The sequence below is a fragment of the Nerophis lumbriciformis genome, linkage group LG35 (assembly GCF_033978685.3).
Source record: "Nerophis lumbriciformis linkage group LG35, RoL_Nlum_v2.1, whole genome shotgun sequence".
NCBI classification, from domain to species: Eukaryota; Metazoa; Chordata; class Actinopteri; order Syngnathiformes; family Syngnathidae; genus Nerophis; species Nerophis lumbriciformis.
In genome coordinates this window covers 24,128,630-24,150,586 of record NC_084582.2, presented here as the reverse complement: position 1 = coordinate 24,150,586, position 21,957 = coordinate 24,128,630, and the positions used below count along the sequence as shown (strand labels likewise).

Here is a 21,957-nt window from a genome sequence, read left to right as displayed (position 1 = left end):
TTTGAACAATGATGACGAAAACTGTTTTCTCTGTCGTGTCCGTGTGTCGAAAATTGTTATGCGCTTATTTTTTTATTTGATTTTGTGCGTGGTATATAATTGCTATGCGCAGAGGACGTTTAAACAGTGCGCAATTGCACAAGCGCGCACCTTAGAGAGAACGTTGGTCACACGGCTGCGCTAGCATCACAGCTAACGTTAGCCATGCTGCTACCTCTCTGCTCGGGGAGGACGTATACGTATGTGACGTATGACGTGACAGTATGTGACGTATGTCGTGACAGTATGTGACGTGTGTAAGAAGGTGCGCTTGCCGTCTGTGAGAAGCACAGACACAGAAAAGAGTGAGAAGAGTCTGTCGTGTAATGCCAGCAGCTAAAAGCAACTGCGTGAGAATCCACAGACATGTGGATGTGTTGAAGGTGTGCTGGAAAATGCGGATCGGAAATAAGGGAGCAGCAGAAAAGTGGAATGTACTATTTAAATAGGTGCGTTGAGTGCAGAGTTTTTTTTTTTAACTGGATCTGGATCGACATTTTCCCATGCCTTGCCGATACGCATTTTTTTGCAAATATCGGCGGCCAATCCGATCCAAATATCGGATCGGGACATCCCTAATTCACAGCCTTTGCTCAATACTTTGCTGATGCACCTTTGGCAGCCTCAAGTCTTTTTGAATACAATGCCACAAACTTGGCACACCTATCTTTGGACAGTTGCAACCATTCCTCTTTGCAGCACCCCTCAAGTTGGATGGGAAGTGTTGGTTTTCATTTAGGAGAAACTGAAAGACTAGTCAGAACTGACAGAAAAATGAATGCAGCAATGTACAGAGACATTCTGGATGAAAAACAATTTCCATCTAATCTAATGGAGCATGTTTGGAGGAAACCAGGCAATACCATCCCTACAGTGAAGCATGGTGGTGGCAGCATCATGCTGTGGGGATGTTTCGCAGCGGCGGTAACTGGGAGACTAGTCAGTATAGAGGAAAAGATAAATGCAGCGCTGTACAGAAACATTCTGGATGAAAACCAACGCTTCTCATCCAACCTGATGGAGCTTGAGGGGTGCTGCAAAGAGGAATGGTTGAAACGCCCCAAAGATAGGTGTGCCAGCCGAGCTTGTAGCATCGTATTCAAAAAGACCTGAGGCTGTAATTGCTGCTAAAGGTGCATCAACAAAGGATTGAGCAAATGCTGTCAATACTTACGTACATGAGATTTTTTTAGGCGTTTTATATTTTATAAAATAGCAAAAATGTTTTTTTTATAAAAACGTCACATTGTCATTATGAGGTATTGGGTGTAGAATTTTGAGGACAAAAATGAATTGATTCCATTTTGTAATAAGGCTGTCCAGACCTTGCTTCAGTTCCGACTGGGACGCGAACCCGGGATGGATCCGGCTTAGATTGTGGTCATCAACAATTTGTATTGATGTCCTCCTGTATGAAGTATTGATCACTGGTCCAATATGCACAAAGTTTGTTATATATTCAATAAATGCTAATACTCATTTGTGCATCCCTATGTCAAGGTGAGATCAATAGTAAGAGCTCATAAGCAACAAATGTGATATCACTTCAAATAAGTCTGAGAGGTACCACAATAGAATCGTGATACTTTTAGTTTGCCTTCTCGGAAGACACCGTTTTGTGCCTGCAGCTTTTAATGCTCATGAACAATGCTTGTCCACACCTCTTCCCTTCTAAAGTGTGTGGCTCCAATAAGCATTACTATTGACTTTATCCACCTTTTACATTTACACTGCAACTTTGCTCTTGTCCAACGCAGTATATATCTAATATTACTGACAACAAAGAAACATTAAGGAGTCGAACAGGAGGACACAAACATTAGCAACATTAGCATAGCTGTGTGCGCAAATACAGTAGTGTCTCATATATCAGAGTTCATCATGCTAGGTTAGCCTATGAAGAGTAACAAATTGATCAAACTTACAGCTTTCTCGTGAGGGTGTTTTGAGGAGTTCCAGGCTTTATTCTTAAATTGTTAGAAGAGATTCGGGCTTTATTTTTAAACTCGATTTTCCTTGAGGATACAAAGGCGGGCCCTTCTCCATTCGAGGCGGGTCCTTGATGACGTCACGAAGGTGCTTCTAAAAAGGCTGTGGGGACACTTGCTACAGCATGTCAAATATTTCTTTTTTAAATCTGATTGTCATACTTGCCAACCTTGAGACCTCCGAATTCGGAAGATTTGGGGAGGAGGAGTATATTTATAGCTAGAATTCACTGAAATCCAAGTATTTCTTATATATATATATATATATATATATTAGAGATGCGCGGTTTGCGGGCACAACCGCGGAGTCCGCGGATTATCCGCGGATCGGGCGGATGAAATTTAAAAAAATTAGATTTTATCCACGGGTCAGGTCGGGCGGTTGAAATAAAAAAAAAATTAGATTTTAAATAGATTCAGGTGGGTGGAAGTTAAACCAATTCGGAAATATATATACATAGTTAAATGTTACCCACATACGAAAAACGAGCAGGCACCTGCTGCATATGCCACAACAGAAGAAAAAAAAAGAAAAAGACATGGACACTTTTACGGAGCGGAGAAGGCCCCCGACGCCTCGCCGGGGTCCGGGACCGAGGCCCCTTCCCCCGAGAGGGCCCCACCGGGAGCCGTAGCTGAGGCGATCCGCGAGAAGGGCCCGACGCACGTCCAGGGTCACCACCGCGCCCACCGCACCGACACCCCGCCTCGTCCGCCTTCGCCGCAGCCGGCGTCACGCGCAGCAGGTAGGCAGCTTACCTGCCCGCCACCCCCGTGGCCGGGGGCTCGTAACAGGGGTCACTCCGCGCGCTCCGCCCGCGCAGCTTACCTGCCCGCCACCCCTGTTGCCGGGGGCGCGTAACAGGGGTCACTCCGCGCGCAGTGCGCTCACGAAAGGGGTGGGGCTCACCCTGGTTGATATAGACAGCAGGACGGTGGCCATGGACGTCGGAACCCGCTAAGGAGTGTGTAACAACCCACCTGCCGAATCAACTAGCCCTGAAAATGGATGGCGCTGGAGCGTTGGGCCCATACCCGGCCGTCGCCGGCAGCGAGACGCGCTTGGAGGTGCGCTCAGCGCGGCTCCCATATGATTGCGCACTGGTGTGCGTCTGGGTCGTGACAGCGTGGCACGCGAATGTCTGTGCTGCATTGGATCAGTCTCCTTTCTTTAACAGGCAAAAGCTTTATAACCTCACTAATGCCTTGCATCGTCTATATTAGATATATAACAACGGGCGGGTGCGGGCGGATGGCGGGCGGGTGCGGTTCTGATCAAATGTTACATCGGGTGGATGGCGGATGGTTGACGACTTTCTGATGCGGTTGCGGATGAAATAATTGCCTATCCGCGCATCTCTAATATATATATATATATATAAGATAAATACTTTACTTTCAGTTAATTCTAGCTATATATATATATATATATATATATATATATATATATATATATATATATATACATATACATATAAATAAAATAAATACTTGAATTTCAGTGTTCATTTATTTACACATACACACACATAACACTCCTCTATTCATTGTTGTATTTGAAAGTGCAATGCAATGCAACCGACTCCCACACTTGCCGCCAGGGTGCGCAATACAACGTAAACCGTTGGCCAACCAAAAAAAACTACAGAACACTATACCCAACATTCACCAGGAGATGGCAACAAACAACTTAGATCACTCTATTACAGGCAGCATCTGTGGAATTTAATTTGCAGGAAAGGAGTGAGTTTAGGGTTGAATTGTCCATCCTCGTTCTATTCTCTGTCACTCGTCGTCTCCTTCTTGTTGTATGTGCAGTTGTGCACTCGCCAAATGTCGTAGATATTATAACGTGACTGGGCCGGCACGCTGTTTATATGAAGAAAAAGTGGACGTGACGACAGGCTGTCCTCACTCAGGTCCGCACGGACTGGCTGGAAATCGGGAGAAATTCGGGAGAATGGTTGTCCAGGGAGGTTTTAGGTAGAGGCACTGAAATTCGGGAGTCTCCCGGGAAATTCGGAAGGGTTGGCAAGTATGCTGATTGTGAATAATGATTACCTGCTTGCACAATTTAAATAATACATTTTAAACCTAAAAAAAGACCCAGATATTTGGACATAAATGCAATTTGAATGTCGGAATGTCATTTTTAAAAGTGTTGCTTGAATGCACAGAATTTATTTGCTCAAAACAGTTTCATCAAAAATTCAGTCGGGGTGAAATTTGCACACTAGTCGGGACTCTCCTCACTCATCTTTGCACTGACTATGCGTCGCCATGACGACTGACTGTGCCGCCTCTCAGGTAACCATCCAGGTAAAGAGGTGTGGTTAAATACATAATTAGTAGAGATGTCCGATAATATCGGCCTGTCGATATTATCGGCCGATAAATGCTTTAAAATGTAATATCGGAAATTATCGGTATCGTTTTTTTTATTATCGGTATCGTTTTTTTTTGTTTTTTTTAAATTATTAAATCAACATAAAAAACACAAGATACACTTACAATTAGTGCACCAACCCAAAAAACCTCCCTCCCCCATTTACACTCATTCACACAAAAGGGTTGTTTCTTTCTGTTATTAATATTCTGGTTCCTACATTATATATATCAATATATATCAATACAGTCTGCAAGGGATACAGTCCGTAAGCACACATGATTGTGCGTGCTGCTGGTCCACTAATAGTACTAACCTTTAACAGTTAATTTGACTAATTTTCATTAATTACTAGTTTCTATGTAACTGTTTTTATATTGTTTTACTTTATTTTTTATTCAATAAAATGTTTTTAATTTATTTATCTTATTTTATTTTATAAACATTTTTTTAAAGTACCTTATCTTCACCATACCTGGTTGTCCAAATTAGGCATGATAATGTGTTAATTCCACGACTGTATATATCGGTTGATATCGGTATCGGTTGATATCGGTAATTAAAGAGTTGGACAATATCGGATATCGGCAAAAAGCCATTATCGGACATCCCTAATAATTAGTGCAGTATTTGTTCAGATTTATCACATGAGTTGGCTCATTATGGACAGCGCTGGTAAAAAGCGGATAAAGTAGCAATAATCGTACCGACATACAAAAGTAGGGCTTAGTACCTTTAAAGTGGCCACTAAATTGTTGTGGGACTTACTTAGAACTGTTGAAATGTAGTACAGTATAATAGCACTGGGTAAATAAATGTAATACGAGCATCGTGTTGTTTTTGTACTTAAATACTCAACATCTGCTTTTGTGGTTGGCATAGCTCGGGAAGCCAAACTGGGCGACCATGAGGTTGGAGAAGTGAAGAGGCATGACGCCATAAATGTGCGCCAACCTATTGAGGCAGTAAGACCTCTGCAGGAGGTGTTCAGGCCGATGCCACAAGCCCTGGAAGCCGCTGCTGGCGTCCTTCTCCAGGTTGCGCATGTCCACGGGCTTGACGAACACCCCCGAGGGTCTGCTGGCGCCAGAGAGCTTCCTCAGATGCATGGAGACCACAAAGTTCATGGCGATGTCGTCGCAGTTCCGCGTCGCATCCACCAGAGCGTGCACCTCCGCGGGTTGCTCCTGGAACATGTGGAGGTAGCGGCGATGGAAGAAGGAGGCACTGATGAGCACCATGGAATATCTGGGGACAGCAAGAAGGAGAGCGTTGGTTTAAAGGTGGAATCAAACGCACAAATCCTAAAACTCTGCCTTACTTGTCTCCTCCTGCACTTTCTGGATCCTGCAGCTCAAAGCCTCCATAACTGTACACGCCTGCTGCACTTGCCACGTGTCTTCGCGGCACACAGCCAACTATTTGCTCCGGAAATTGCTGTGAAGTAAACATTTGCACAAGAGTGTGTCCATGAATGCCTTTATTCAAGTAAGCGCACATAGTTGGAGTGTGTGCTCAACAAAAGCCAATACTGTCACCTAATCAATAGTGACGTGCGGCTCCATACTGAAATATCGATACCAGATCTTTATGCTCTCATATCGATTCTTTAGTTCAAGTGTGTCCAAACGTTTACCTTTAAGCGCTGCATTGCCTACTAAAATATGTGGGGGCCATATTGATTTGATTTGATTTTTTTAATGCTAAAAACAGATTAGTATTATTGATGACTAAAATATATTACCGGTACTATACATTTTTTGTTGGAACCAATGTCCCCTCTAATTTTTCATGTGTGTGAGCAAACGCACAAACACCCTGAGCATTCAGTGGAATACAGACGTGCACACTGTGGCCATACCAGCAGCACATTTGTCTCAAACCTGACATAACAATTTAAAGGCCTACTGAAACCCACTACTACCGACCACGCAGTCTGATAGTTTATATATCAATGATGAAATCTTAACATTGCAACACATGCCAATACGGCCGGGTTAGCTTACTAAAGTGCAATTTTAAATTTCGCGCAAAATGACGGCGTGGCGGAGTTGGTAGAGTGGCCGTGCCAGCAATCGGAGGGTTGCTGGTTACTGGGGTTCAATCCCCACCTTCTACCATCCTAGTCACGTCCGTTGTGTCCTTGGGCAAGACACTTCACCCCTTGCTCCTGATGGCTGCTGGTTAGCGCCTTGCATGGCAGCTCCCGCCATCAGTGTGTGAATGTGTGTGTGAATGGGTGAATGTGGAAATACTGTCAAAGCGCTTTGAATACCTTGAAGGTAGAAAAGCGCTATACAAGTATAACCCATTTATCATTTATTTATTTATAAATATCCTGCTGAAAACGTCTCTGTATGATGACGCCGGCGCGTGACGTCACGGATTGTAGAGGACATTTTGGGACAGCATGGTGGCCAGCTATTAAGTCGTCTGTTTTCATCGCAAAATTCCACAGTATTCTGGACATCTGTGTTAGTGAATCTTTTGCAATTTGTTCAATGAACAATGGAGACAGCAAAGAAGAAAGCTGTAGGTGGGACGCGGTGTATTGCGGCAGGTGTTGTGCTGGATAACGCACCCCCGCCGTAGAATGCACCCCTTGACTGTTGTGCTGGATAACACAGCCAGAGTTTCATTGTTTACATTCCCGGAAGATGACAGTCAAGCTTTACCATTGGCCTGTGGAGAACTGGGACAACAGAGACTCTTACCAGGAGGACTTTGAGTTGGATGCGCAGACGCGGTACCGTGAGTACGCATGCAGCTGCGGCTTCCAAACATTTGATCGCTTGCCCGTACGTGCGTGCCGCTATGTGCATGTCACGTACGTAACTTTGGGGACTTTGGGGAAATATATGTGCTGTATGAACTTTGGGGAGGTGAACGGTACTTTGGGCTGTGGGATTGAGTGTGTTGTGCAGGTGTTTGAGTTGTATTGGCGGGTTATATGGACGGGAGGGGGGAGGTGTTTGTTATGCGGGATTAATTTGTGGCATATTAAATATAAGCCTGGTTGTGTTGTGGCTAATAGAGTATATATATATGTCTTGTGTTTATTTACTGTTTTAGTCATTCCCAGCTGAATATCAGGTCCCACCCGCCTCTCACAGCATCTTCCATATCTGAATCTCTCCCACTGCCCTCTAGTCCTTCACTCTCACTTTCCTCATCCACAAATATTTCATCCTCGCTCAAATTAAAGGGGAAATCGTCGCTTTCTCGGTCCGAATCGCTCTCGCTGCTGGTGGCCATGATTGTAAACAATGTGCAGATGTGAGGAGCTCCACAACATGTGACGTCACGCTACTCATCTGCTACTTCCGGTCCAGGCAAGGCTTTTTTATCAGCGACCAAAAGTTGCGAACTTTATCGCCGATGTTCTCTACTAAATCCTTTCAGCAAAAATATGACAATATCGCAAAATGATCAAGTATGACACATATAATGGACCTGCTATCCCCGTTTAAATAAGAAAATCACATTTCACTAGGCCTTTAAATGTCTTATTATTATAATGAAGTGACAGTAGTCAATTTCAGGAGATTATTTTCTAATATATGTGATTTGGCCCACTTAGATATTGTTTTTATTTTTAATCAGCTATGCACTATAGTATTTTATGCCTGGGTGGGGGTCCTGCTTTGGAAAGATTGTGTACCCCTTTCAGAGATCACATTTAGTTCCCCTTAAAACATTCACATGTTGCATGAGATGAAGTGTTTATTAACTTTCTGCCCGTAAAATAAATATTTTTATTAGCAATTATGTAGTCCTGTAACATCATTTCATGATTAATATCCAAAAAATAACATTCTTAACAAATGACAGTAGAATAAGCACACTGATTGAGGAGTCATAGTAAAACGACCTGAAATTTAGACTTTACGTGTAGTGTTGGAGTTGTCCAACTTTTTGTGTGGCCATAAACGCACCAGTGGCTAATTGCCATAGTGTATGTGTTGGTGCAGGTGAGAGAGAGAGCAAGCGGCTGCTGTTGATATAACAGATGATGAAGAGTTCCTTTTGGCTTGGTTTGTACGGTAGACAATGACCAGTTTTGCTAGATAGAAGTATTTTACACATTGTTTTGGTGTGGTTATGGCCGACAAACAATTTCGCTAAATAAAGGGACCGATGGAATTCCTGTCCTCCTTTAAGTGTCTCCACAGACGTTACAATAATTTAAGTGTTGACAAACATTGTTTTATCAGTTGTGGCCGCCTTTCGTCACCTGTTACTCACAGTTGCATTGCAAAATCATACAAAACAAACGATTTGTTTATTTTGTTTAGAGTGGGATTTGATTTTTTGCGCGGCATAGATTTGCTGTGCGCAGAGGACGCGTGAGCAGTGCGCAATTGCGCAGGTGCGCACCTTAGAGGGAACGTTGGTTGGAACATTTCCGCTTTTTCTAATTAGAAATCAATTTTTTTCTTATATTTTTACTGTGGTTTTTTTTCCATGTAAGAAAAGAATAAAGACACTTATAATACGATTGTGTAACTGCATAACTTAAAATTCTGCCTGTAGGAAAATGTTAATGTTCAGTTCATATTTAACAGTGTTTATTATTGTTGTAATTTTTCAAATTAATTCATAAGTTAGTATTATTACGTTTTTTAATTAACTAACTAAACTTTGTCTATATCTTAAATATATCTTATTTGTATTTTGAGAGCTTCTAATACCTTAGATCAGGGGTGTCTAAACTTTTCCACCAAGGGCCACATACTGAAAAGTCAGATATGGGGGGCCATTTTGATATGTGTTTTATTCATTTAAAGACACAACATTGTGTTATAGGTGACGGAGTATATTATTATCAGTAGTTTAAAGAATTCAGCTTTTTGTCATTACATTCCATTGTTTTGCTCTTTATTCTCACAGTTCTACTGTTGTTGTTTTTAGATTAATATGTTCTTATTTGAAAAGACAACTTTTTCAAATGGGGCAGACACTTTAGGTATATTTGCACAAAGTATCGGATGCCAGCCTGAATTGTACTTGGTATCGGATCGGAAAGAAAATCAGTGGTATCCCACATAACAAGAGGTGTGGCTGTAAGCACCCTCCTAATGTAGTTCGTATGAACGCCACAAGATGGCAGTAGTTTTATTTGAAGTATCATGATGAGTCAGCAGCTTTGTGTGTCACATCAGTGCGGTTGTTTGCGATGCAGTCATTTATTTGTGGCGGCCCACCACCACTGTTATATTTCGAGCAACCTCATTAACACATTATAATGGGACTGACAATCTGTGAATGTTACATGTGTATTCATTATGTATTTCACATTTGTTTTCTGCAAGTAAATCTCCATGAAATGTGCTTTGTCCATGTCTAAAACAAATGAATTTGCATTATTTCCTGTGGCAAAAAGGTTTGGGTCTTTGTCACACCTTTTAGAACGGGCAACTAAGGAAAACTGAGACCTCTGTATTTTCGTTTTGACATGTTTTTATCTATTTGATATACTCTTCTGTTGTAATCCAGTCCTCCTAGGATTTTGGTTTTTTTTTTTCTGTGATTGTTTTTGGCCTAAAATGACATAATTTTCGACAGCTTTTTCAGAAAGTTGTATCGACTTGTGATTTGATGATTTAGTTCTCAATGTTTGAAATGTTCCTTTTAACTTTAAAACTAAAATGGGAAAACAAATACTGTATCGATGTTTTACACCACCGAGTGGTAAAAGCACATACTGTAAATTTGGGGACTATAAACCGCTACTTTTTTCCTACACTTTGAACCCTGCGGCTTTTAATACGGTGAGACTAATTTATGCTTTTTTTCTGCTAATTGCCATAATGTTTTGTGTTCATTAGTTTTATTTCAACCCAAGCAGAGGACTGAAATGGTCTGTTTGTGCTATGGCGCCATCTTTTGGACAAGTTTGCTCACTGCAAGTGCTGCTGTTTGAAAATGAACTTCCTGTTTTGCCTTAAACAGAAAGTCAATCTGTCCATAGCGCTTTTTGCTCGAAAGGGTTTTTCATTCATCACTCCAAGCAACGTTTGTAGGTTTTACAATATAACTAAAACAATTCATACTTACTAAACCGTCCCGTGTGTGATGTCTGCAGGAGTGTTTTCATGCAGATTTCATGCATATTTGTACGTGCTATCGTAATGTACTGAAGCTAGCGTTGTTAGCATTAGCTTATACGCTAACATGTCTACAAGTGTCAGTGTTAATATTATTACCTTACAACGGCATTCTTTTTGTATTCTTCCAGTTTCACAAACCCCTCAGTAAATTCACCAAAACGTCTCTTGGACTTATTGAGTCTGTTTAGCTGATTGGAGAGCTAGCTTCCGTAGCTAGTGGGTCCATGACGGTGACTTCTGTTTTGTTTGATCATCCGTTTTACTGCCAAATTACAGGGATTGTTTGACAACAATTAAGGTATGTAAATGAACATATAAACAATATTTACGTGTAAATAACTCATTTCACAACATTTATAGCTGCGGCTTATAGTCCGGTGCGGCTAATATATAGAAAAATATTTTTTTTCTCATAAAATTATATACCGGTGCTCTCTATAGTGTGGAAATAAAGCTAATTTTTAAATTACTGTACTGTTTAAATTTATTATACAGTGAATAATAGTAACCAGAAAATGCAATTTTGTTAGAAATGTTGTGTGAATACTGACAAGCCGAACTGAAACACTAACAGTTAGCATGCTAGCCAGATAGTGTCAAGTAGCAAAATATATTAATTTTAGGGGTGTATCTGCAAAATGGGCTAAAAAAAACTAGCATGCCTAGCATTAGCATGTCAACGATAGGCCTGCGTCAAGTACAAAAATATGAGTCTGAGGTCTATACCTGCAAAATTAGCTAATAGAGCTAGCATTTTTGTTGGTAAAAGAATAAGAGATTATCATCACACTTCAACATCTCTGTCATGTAAACGTTGCCTCTTTGTTAGGTCAGAGTTGAAAATCAGAATACTTAGTTAATTAACTTAACCTGGATAGTTAAAGCTTAAATAAATACATGACGACATGTAAGCGAGGAAGTAAATGTTTATATATTACATTACCCAGAAGGCTTAGCATTGTAGACAGGAACAGGAAATAGGTTGAGGCAATAAAGAGTTGACATATTGTTACGTGTTGCTGTTCCTGCTTCATCTACCCAAGAAACAAACCAGTTTCGATTAGACCAGGGATTCTCAAACTGTGGTACAAGTGCCACTAATGGTACGCGGGCTCCATCTAGTGGTACGCCAAAGAACCATTTGAATTAAGTGCAGTGTTTTGTTTTCCAACAGTGTTACTGTTCAAACTGTGTGTAATGTCACAGTGGTCGAAAATATGAAATACACTTGTGAAATAATACCTCTGCCATGTTTTTATTGAATATTTAGGCCTACTACACTACTGTATTTTAACGATGATCATTATGGTGGTACTTAATGAATACTTAGGTCTATTACAATACTCTATTTTAATGTTGTCATTATGGTGGTACTTAATGAATACTTAGGTCTACTACACTACTGTATTTTAATGTTGGTCAGTATGGTGGTACTTACTGAATACTTAGGTCTACTACACTACTGTATTTTAATGTTGGCCATTATAGTGGTACTTAATAAATATTTAGGTCTACCATACCACTGTATTTTAATGTTGGTCAGTATGGTGATACTTAATGAATACTTAGGTCTACTACACTACTGTATTTTAATGTTGGTCAGTATGGTGGTACTTAATGAATACTTAGGTCTACTACACTACTGTATTTTAATGTTGGTCATTATGGTGGTACTTAATGACTACTTAGGTCTATTACACTATTGTATTTTAATGTTGTCATTATGGTGGTACTTAATGAATACTTAGGTCTACTACACTACTGTATTTTAATGTTTTCATTATGGTGGTACTTAATGAATACTTAGGTCTACTACACTACTGTATTTAATGTTGTCATTATGGTGGTACTTAATGAATACTTAGGTCTACTACACTACTGTATTTTAATGTTGTCATTATAGTGGTACTTAATGAATACTTAGGTCAACTACAATACTGTATTTTAATGTTGTCATTATGGCGGTACTTAATGAATACTTAGGTCTACTACACTACTGTATTTTAATGTTGTCATTATGGTGGTACTTAATGAATACTTAGGTCTACTACACTACTGTATTTTAATGTTGTCATTATGGCGGTACTTAATGAATACTTAGGTCTACTACACTACTGTATATAATGTTGTCATTATAGTGGTACTTAATGAATACTTAGGTCTACTACACTACTGTATTTTAATGTTGTCATTATGGCGGTACTTAATGAATACTTAGGTCTACTACACTACTGTATATAATGTTGTCATTATAGTGGTACTTAATGAATACTTAGGTTTACTACACTACTGTATTTTAATGTTGTCATTATAGTGGTACTTAATGAATACTTAGGTCTACTACACTACTGTATTTTAATGTTGTCATTATGGCGGTACTTAATGAATACTTAGGTCTACTACGCCACTGTATATTAATGGTAATACTTGTAGAGGCAGGTGTTTTCTAAGGTGCTACTAACAGTGTGAGATTAGACAGGTGACGTGCTGGTTTAAGCGATGCTTAAAGACAAAGTCGGGGCATTAGACAAAGTTGCTAGGCTGCACATAATTGGGCAGGATTAGTTGAATTAAAAAAGAATCTTGAATTCTGGTCTTGTTGACACTTTTGTAAACTGTAGCATGAAAGCAGGTATCGCTCACGGCCAATAATGATGCATATTAGACAAGTCAATCATCTCCCCCTCACTCAACTCAACACCACAGATAGATTGTAGTTCTGTGGGAAACACTGCAGATAAACTCACCAGCGGCATTAATGCTGACTCAGTAGTTTCTTACCGCTATTACATAGAGTCTGTTGTGTTGTACATAAACATCCATGAGGTCAAAAAGAGCATTTTCCCCGCCAATTCCGCTATCTTCAGTTTTCAAATGACCATTAGAGCATTGGCAGTAAATCATGCACATTGTCATTGAAGAGTTTTACCTTCCAAACAGTGAAAGCAAAGCTGACGTCAGGAACGCTGAGCAGAGTGTCGTCATCCAGCACCAACACAGCTGAAGGGCAAGCACAGACGTGATGGATTTGTTACAATAAGTAGGGCTGTGGAAATTAACGCTTTATTGCATATTCAATCACCATCATCATCATCATATATATATATATATATATATATATATATATATATACAGTGGGGCAAAAAAGTATTTAGTCAGCCACCGATTGTGCAAGTTCTCCCACTTAAAATGATGACAGAGGTCTGTAATTTTCATCATAGGTACACTTCAACTGTGAGAGACAGAATGTGAAAAAAAAATCCAGGAAATCACATTGTAGGAATTTTGAAGAATTTATTTGTAAATTATGGTGGAAAATAAGTATTTGGTCACTTCAAACAAGGAAGATCTCTGGCTCTCACAGACCTGTAACTTCTTCTTTAAGAAGCTCTTCTGTCCTCCACTCGTTACCTGTGTTAATGGCACTTGTTTGAACTTGTTATCTGTATAAAAGACACCTGTCCACAGCCTCAAACAGTCAGACTCCAAACTCCACTATGGCCAAGACCAAAGAGCTGTCGAAGGACACCAGGAAAATAATTGAAGACCTGCACCAGACTGTGAAGAGTGAATCTACAATAGGCAAGCAGCTTGGTGTGAAAAAATCAACTGTGGGAGCAATTATCAGAAAGTGGAAGACATACAAGACCACTGATAATCTCCCTCGATCTGGGGCTCCACGCAAGATCTCATCCCATGGGGTCAAAATGATCATGAGAACGGTGAGCAAAAATCCCAGAACCACACGGGGGGACCTGGTGAATGACCTGCAGAGAACTGGGACCAAAGTAACAAAGGTTACCATCAGTAACACACTACGCCGACAGGGAATCAAATCCTGCAGTGCCAGACGTGTCCCCCTGCTTAAGCCAGTGCATGTCCAGGCCCGTCTGAAGTTTGCCAGAGAGCACATGGATGATACAGCAGAGGATTGGGAGAATGTCATGAGGTCAGATGAAACCAAAATAGAACTTTTTGGTATTAACTCAACTCGTCGTGTTTGGAGGAAGAAGAATACTGAGTTGCATCCCAAGAACACCATACCTACTGTGAAGCATGGGGGTGGAAACATCATGCTTTGGGCCTGTTTTTCTGCTAAGGGGACAGGCCGACTGATCCGTGTTAAGGAAAGAATGAATGGGGCCATGTATCGTGAGATTTTGAGCCAAAACCTCCTTCCATCAGTGAGAGCTTTGAAGATGAAACGTGGCTGGGTCTTCCAGCATGACAATGATCCCAAACACACCACCCGGGCAACGAAGGAGTGGCTCCGTAAGAAGCATTTGAAAGTCCTGGAGTGGCCTAGCCAGTCTCCAGACCTCAACCCCATAGAAAATCTGTGGAGGGAGTTGAAAGTCCGTGTTGCTCGGCGACAGCCCCAAAACATCACTGCTCTCGAGAAGATCTGCATGGAGGAATGGGCCAAAATATCAGCTACTGTGTGTGCAAACCTGGCAAAGACCTATAGTAATCGTTTGATCTCTGCTATTGCCAACAAAGGTTATATTACAAAGTATTGAGTTGAATTTTTGTTATTGACCAAATACTTATTTTCCACCATAATTTACAAATAAATTCTTTAAAAATCCTACAATGTGAATTCCTGGATTTTCACATTCTGTCTCTCACAGTTGCAGTGTACCTATGATGAAAATTACAGACCTCTGTCATCATTTTAAGTGGGAGAACTTGCACAATTGGTGGCTGATTAAATACTTTTTTGCCCCACTGTATATATATATATATATATATATATATATATATATATATATATATATATATATATATATATATATATATTCTTTGTTGAGTCTCTTTTCTAATGCAAAATGAAACAAGATTAAAATAGATTTTTAAAAATGTATTATATTTCATCGTGATTAATGGAAATGAATCCTTGTCATTAACCTGATTAAAGATGGTGTTTGATCAAAAGCACTCCAGCAATAATATATTTATATCATGGCTGTCAACGTTCATGCATACTTTACCTGACCTTGAAAGGTTGTTAGAGTCAGGCTAATTAAATACAAATTTAATATACTGTAGTTATGCAGTACTAAGATAAATCAAGTCTAACTCAATTATTAATAAAAACAAACAGAAATGTTAAAATTTCATTTTTCATTGCAAAATTAAAATACAGCTACACCATGATGCGCCCCTGTCATCGTCACGTCGTAGCATTGCTGGTTTACGAGCAGAGGAGCATGTTGGGCAGCGCACACACACGGAGTACTTACAAGCAGACAGTGTGTGGACAGAAAAGGAAAAATGGACGCATTTTGGTGTAAAAACTAACGATAAAGGTGAAGTTATAACACTGAAACACCTTCAGTAGTGCTTTAGGACATGGCTAGCTCGCTAGCGGCAAACGTTCATTCGCAGTCGGCAGTGTTTTAGCTACTTCTAAATCACTAATCCTGGTCTCCATGGCGACAAACAAAGTACGTTTCTTACAAGTATCATTATCACTGGAGGACGAGGAATAGTTAAACATGCTTCACTACACACCGTAGGAGGATACAATAGCTCACCGGCGTCACAATGTCATGCCATGAGTGGATCTACACCTGACATCCACTGTAGTACTCCAAGTACAATAGCGTATCTAGTTGATACTACTATGATTACAGTGATATTTTTTATCGTCACAAAATCTTTTTTCCTTTTTTAAAATTCATATTATGTTTATAAAGTCAGGAAATATGTCCCTGGACACATGAGGACTTTGACTATGACCAATGTATGATCCTGTAACTACTTGGTATCAGATCGATACCTAAATGTGTGGTATCATCCAAAACTAATGTGTCAGACAAGAGAAGAATAAGTGATTATTACATTTTAACAGAAGTGTAGACAGAACATGTTAAAACAGAAAATAAGCACAGTAAATGAACAAGTAGATTAATAATCAATTTTTACAGTTTGTCCCTCATAATGTAGACAAAATAATAGAATGATGAATGACACAATATGTTACTGCATACGTCAGCAGACGAATTAGGAGTCTTTCTTTGTTTACTTACTACTAAAAGACAAGTTGTCTAGTATGTTCACTATTTTATTTAAGGACTAAATTGCAATAATAAACATATGTTTAATGTACCCTAAGTTTTTTTGTTACAATAAAGTGATTTTTTTGTGGTCCCCTTTTTTTTAATTTTTTTTTAAGAAAAGTATCAAAATAATTTTGGAACCGGTAACGAAATATTGGTATCGGAACAAACGAACGCACGCACGCACGCACGCACGCACGCACGCACGCACGCACGCACGCACGCACGCACGCACACACACAAGTAATAATAGAAGAAGCAAACTGACCGTCAGTGTCAATCTCAGGAAAAGGGTGCAGTCTGTTGTGCATTCGATTGCTTGTCTGCTGCTTAAAAAGCACAGGAACAGGATGAGGAGCCAATGAGTCCCATAACTCCAGAGGAGGCTTCTCCCCCATGTTGTTCCACACTATGATAATCCGCTGGAGATGAGGCAACGCTTGGTAATGGTTGAGAAGTTTGAGGAGAATATCAGTGCGGTTGTAGGTTTGAATGATGACCGTAAATTTCTGCTGCTCCTCCCCCTGGACACCCTGAACGTAAGTCTGGCTTTCCAATGTCGCCCGCCGCAGCACTTGGAGAACACCCCGCCCTGCATGGTCCTCGGCGGAGGGGAGCAGGGCTGTCAAGGCGGCGCCGAGCAGCAGGAGCAGCAGGATGGGCCAAACCAGATAGGCTGGCTTGGTCCACTTGCAGCAGCCACGGACCCTGCGGAGAAAGAGAAAGGAAATATTAGAGATAGGCTTCTCAGCATCACTTTCCATCATACATGTTGAAATGCCATTGTTGTTAGTTTTATTGTGTTTTCTGGTTATCAATGCACCTCAAGAAATCATCAAAAAGGTTATTTTGGTCCGCTAACGAAATATTCACGTGAAAACTAGCGACGGTCTTTTTCTGACTGTATGTTGTCCTGGATATGTTCTGTGTACAACTGCATTTAGGGAGGATTTGACAATAATACCGTACAACTCGGCATGCAGTGTATCCGGAAAGTATTTACAGCACTTCACATTTTGTTGTTACAACCTTATTCCAAAATAAAATAAATTCATTTTTCTCCTCAAAATTCTAAATACAATACCCCATAATGATAATATTAAAATAAAAATGTATTTATTTAATTAAAAACATTAAAAATAAATAAATAAATAAATATATATATATATATATATATATAACGATTAATTTGATAATCGATTAATCTGTCGATTATTACTTCGATTAATCGATTAATAATCGGATAAAAGAGACAAACTACATTTCTATCCTTTCCAGTATTTTATTGAAAAAAAACAGCATACTGGCACCATACTTATTTTGATTGTTGTTTCTCAGCTGTCAGGATAGAGGGAAAGATGAATGCTGCAATGTACAGAGACATCCTGGATGACAACCAACACTTCACAACCAACCTGATGGAGCTTGAGAGGTGCTGCAAAGAGGAATGGTTGCAACTGTCCAAAGATAGGTGTGCCAAGTTTGTGACATCGTATTCAAACAGACTTGAGGCTGTAATTCCTGCCAAAGTAAACGCTGTGAATATATCTGAACATATGATGTTTTAGTTTTTTTATATTTAATAAATTAGGGACAAGCGGTAGAAAATGGATGGATGGATGGAAATTTGCAAATTAAAATTGTTTTTAATTATGGGGTATTGATTGTAGAATTCTGAGGACTAAAAATGAGTATTCCATTGTAGAATAAGGCTGTAAAAGTGAAGTGGTGTGAATACTTTCCTGATGCACTGCACATCACAATCTGAGGGCCACCAGTAGATACGACAATTGTATCACTACAAATAATAATTCAATTATTGACAAAATTACATTCAAAACTTAATAGGAAATATTCTCAGTCAGCTGGGATAGGCTCCAGCAGTGTACCCTAAATAAGATAGATAGATAGATAGATAGATAGATAGATAGATAGTACTTTATTGATTCCTTCAGGAGAGTTCCCTCAGGAAAATTAAAATTCCAGCAGCAGTGTACAGAATTGAGATCGAATTTAAAAAGTAAAAAGTAAATAATGGGGGTATAAATGGAAACAAAATAGAAAAATATTACAATATAATAAAAATAAAAAAAGGACAAAGACAAGCTATAGAAAAATGAGGAATGGATAGATCATTTTTGTATTTTATTTGAATGTTTCTATTGTTACCAAATTAATTTTCTCACAAATTGGCAGGGAGAAACATGTTAATACCTCTAAGAGTTGTAATGTTTCATTTTTCAGATTGAAGCCAGCCTGTTAGTCCTTTTAAAGACTAATGCTAACTAGATGCACATGTTTGGTCTTCATCTGCTTAAATCACATTTGGCATCGCTCAAATTCAACCCCCTTGAATAATAGGGGAGGGGGGCGATAGATATGGCACTTAAAATAACTATGACTAAAAGGTATAAAGTTACAGTTGCAACAAAATAGACCTCATTGCCTGCCGCACTGCTGGATTTGACGCAGAAAGAGGTTTTGCCTAACTGTTCCAGTTCATCACACGCACAAAACAAAACAAATATTGACGAGCCGCTGACAAAGTACTTTTTAGTAGAAGATAGTGTGAAGAATGTTCCAAATCTTCCGTAAACACAAACTCACCTCATTTCCAAATAGTGCAGACAAACGATCACCTCACACGACCGCCATGTTGGACGGCGTCTATCACCAAAGAGCTTACAAAGTAGAGATGTGTTGGATGGCGTCGATCACTAAAGAGTCTACAAAATAGAGATGTGTTGGACAAATTCTATCACTAAAGTGCCTACAAAATTGGACGACTTTTATCACCACGTGGACAAGTTGAAAAACTTATTCGGGTGTTACCATTTAGTGGTCAATTGTACGGAATATGTACTGTACTGTGCAATCTACTAATAAAAGTTTCAATCAATCAAAAACCAAAGAGCCTACAAAGTAGAGATGTATTGGACGAATTATATCAACAAAGGGCCTACAAAGTAGAGATGTGTTGGGTGGATTTTATCACCAAAGTGCCTACAAAATTGGACAACTTTTAGCACCAAAGAGCCTTCAAAGTAGAGATGTGTTGGACGAATTATATCACCAAATAGCCTACGAAGTAGAGATGTGTTGGACGAATTATATCACCAAAGGGCCTACAAAATTGGACAACTTTTAGCACCAAAGAGCCTTCAAAGTAGAGAAGTGTTGGACGAATTATATCACCAAAGAGCCTACGAAGTAGAGATGTGTTGGACGAATTCTACCACCAAAGACCATACAAAGTAGAGATGTGTTGGACGAATTATATCACCAAAGGGCCTACAAAATTGGACAACTTTTAGCACCAAAGAGCCTTCAAAGTAGATATGTGTTGGACGAATTATATCACCAAAGAGCCTACGAAGTAGAAATGTGTTGGACGAATTCTACCACCAAAGACCATACAAAGTAGAGATGTGTTGGACGAATTATATCAACAAAGGGCCTACAAAGTAGAGATGTGTTCGGTGGATTTTATCACCAAAGTGCCTACAAAATTGGACAACTTTTAGCACCAAAGAGCCTTCAAAGTAGAGATGTGTTGGACGAATTATATCACCAAAGAGCCTACAAAGTAGAGATGTGTTGGACGAATTATATCACCAAAGGGCCTACAAAATTGGACAACTTTTAGCACCAAAGAGCCTTCAAAGTAGAGAAGTGTTGGACGAATTATATCACCAAAGAGCCTACGAAGTAGAGATGTGTTGGACGAATTCTACCACCAAAGACCATACAAAGTAGAGATGTGTTGGACGAATTATATCACCAAAGGGCCTACAAAATTGGACAACTTTTAGCACCAAAGAGCCTTCAAAGTAGATATGTGTTGGACGAATTATATCACCAAAGGGCCTACAAAATTGGACAACTTTTAGCACCAAAGAGCCTTCAAAGTAGAGAAGTGTTGGACGAATTATATCACCAAAGAGCCTACGAAGTAGAGATGTGTTGGACGAATTCTACCACCAAAGACCATACAAAGTAGAGATGTGTTGGACGAATTATATCACCAAAGGGCCTACAAAATTGGACAACTTTTAGCACCAAAGAGCCTTCAAAGTAGATATGTGTTGGACGAATTATATCACCAAAGAGCCTACGAAGTAGAAATGTGTTGGACGAATTCTACCACCAAAGACCATACAAAGTAGAGATGTGTTGGACGAATTATATCAACAAAGGGCCTACAAAGTAGAGATGTGTTGGGTGGATTTTATCACCAAAGTGCCTACAAAATTGGACAACTTTTAGCACCAAAGAGCCTTCAAAGTAGAGATGTGTTGGACGAATTATATCACCAAAGAGCCTACGAAGTAGAAATGTGTTGGACGAATTCTACCACCAAAGACCATACAAAGTAGAGATGTGTTGGACGAATTATATCAACGAAGGGCCTACAAAGTAGAGATGTGTTGGGTGGATTTTATCACCAAAGTGCCTACAAAATTGGACAACTTTTAGCACCAAAGAGCCTTCAAAGTAGAGATGTGTTGGACGAATTATATCACCAAAGAGCCTACAAAGTAGAGATGTGTTGGACGAATTATATCACCAAATAGCCTACGAAGTAGAGATGTGTTGGACGAATTATATCACCAAAGGGCCTACAAAATTGGACAACTTTTAGCACCAAAGAGCCTTCAAAGTAGAGAAGTGTTGGACGAATTATATCACCAAAGAGCCTACGAAGTAGAGATGTGTTGGACGAATTCTACCACCAAAGACCATACAAAGTAGAGATGTGTTGGACGAATTATATCACCAAAGGGCCTACAAAATTGGACAACTTTTAGCACCAAAGAGCCTTCAAAGTAGATATGTGTTGGACGAATTATATCACCAAAGAGCCTACGAAGTAGAGATGTGTTGGACGAATTATATCACCAAAGAGCCTACGAAGTAGAAATGTGTTGGACGAATTCTACCACCAAAGACCATACAAAGTAGAGATGTGTTGGACGAATTATATCACCAAAGGGCCTACAAAATTGGACAACTTTTAGCACCAAAGAGCCTTCAAAGTAGATATGTGTTGGACGAATTATATCACCAAAGAGCCTACGAAGTAGAGATGTGTTGGACGAATTATATCACCAAAGAGCCTACGAAGTAGAAATGTGTTGGACGAATTCTACCACCAAAGACCATACAAAGTAGAGATGTGTTGGACGAATTATATCACCAAAGGGCCTACAAAATTGGACAACTTTTAGCACCAAAGAGCCTTCAAAGTAGAGAAGTGTTGGACGAATTATATCACCAAAGAGCCTACGAAGTAGAAATGTGTTGGACAATTCTACCACCAAAGACCATACAAAGTAGAGATGTGTTGGACGAATTATATCAACAAAGGGCCT

The 21,957-nt window shown here is 39.7% G+C and overlaps 1 protein-coding gene across 1 annotated transcript; it reads right to left on the bottom strand.

Annotated features, from left to right (window-relative positions):
* Positions 1-3,536: 3,536 nt before the first annotated feature.
* On the bottom strand, positions 3,537-19,331 carry extl2 (exostosin-like glycosyltransferase 2). Its single transcript, XM_061927738.2, has 5 exons — positions 19,193-19,331; positions 16,854-17,293; positions 13,453-13,523; positions 5,735-5,850; positions 3,537-5,661 (listed from the first exon to the last, which is right to left on the bottom strand). Exons 1-5 carry the CDS (start codon positions 19,195-19,197, stop codon positions 5,268-5,270), a joined length of 1,026 nt encoding a protein of 341 aa, XP_061783722.1. The 5' UTR covers positions 19,198-19,331; the 3' UTR covers positions 3,537-5,267.
* Positions 19,332-21,957: the final 2,626 nt, after the last annotated feature.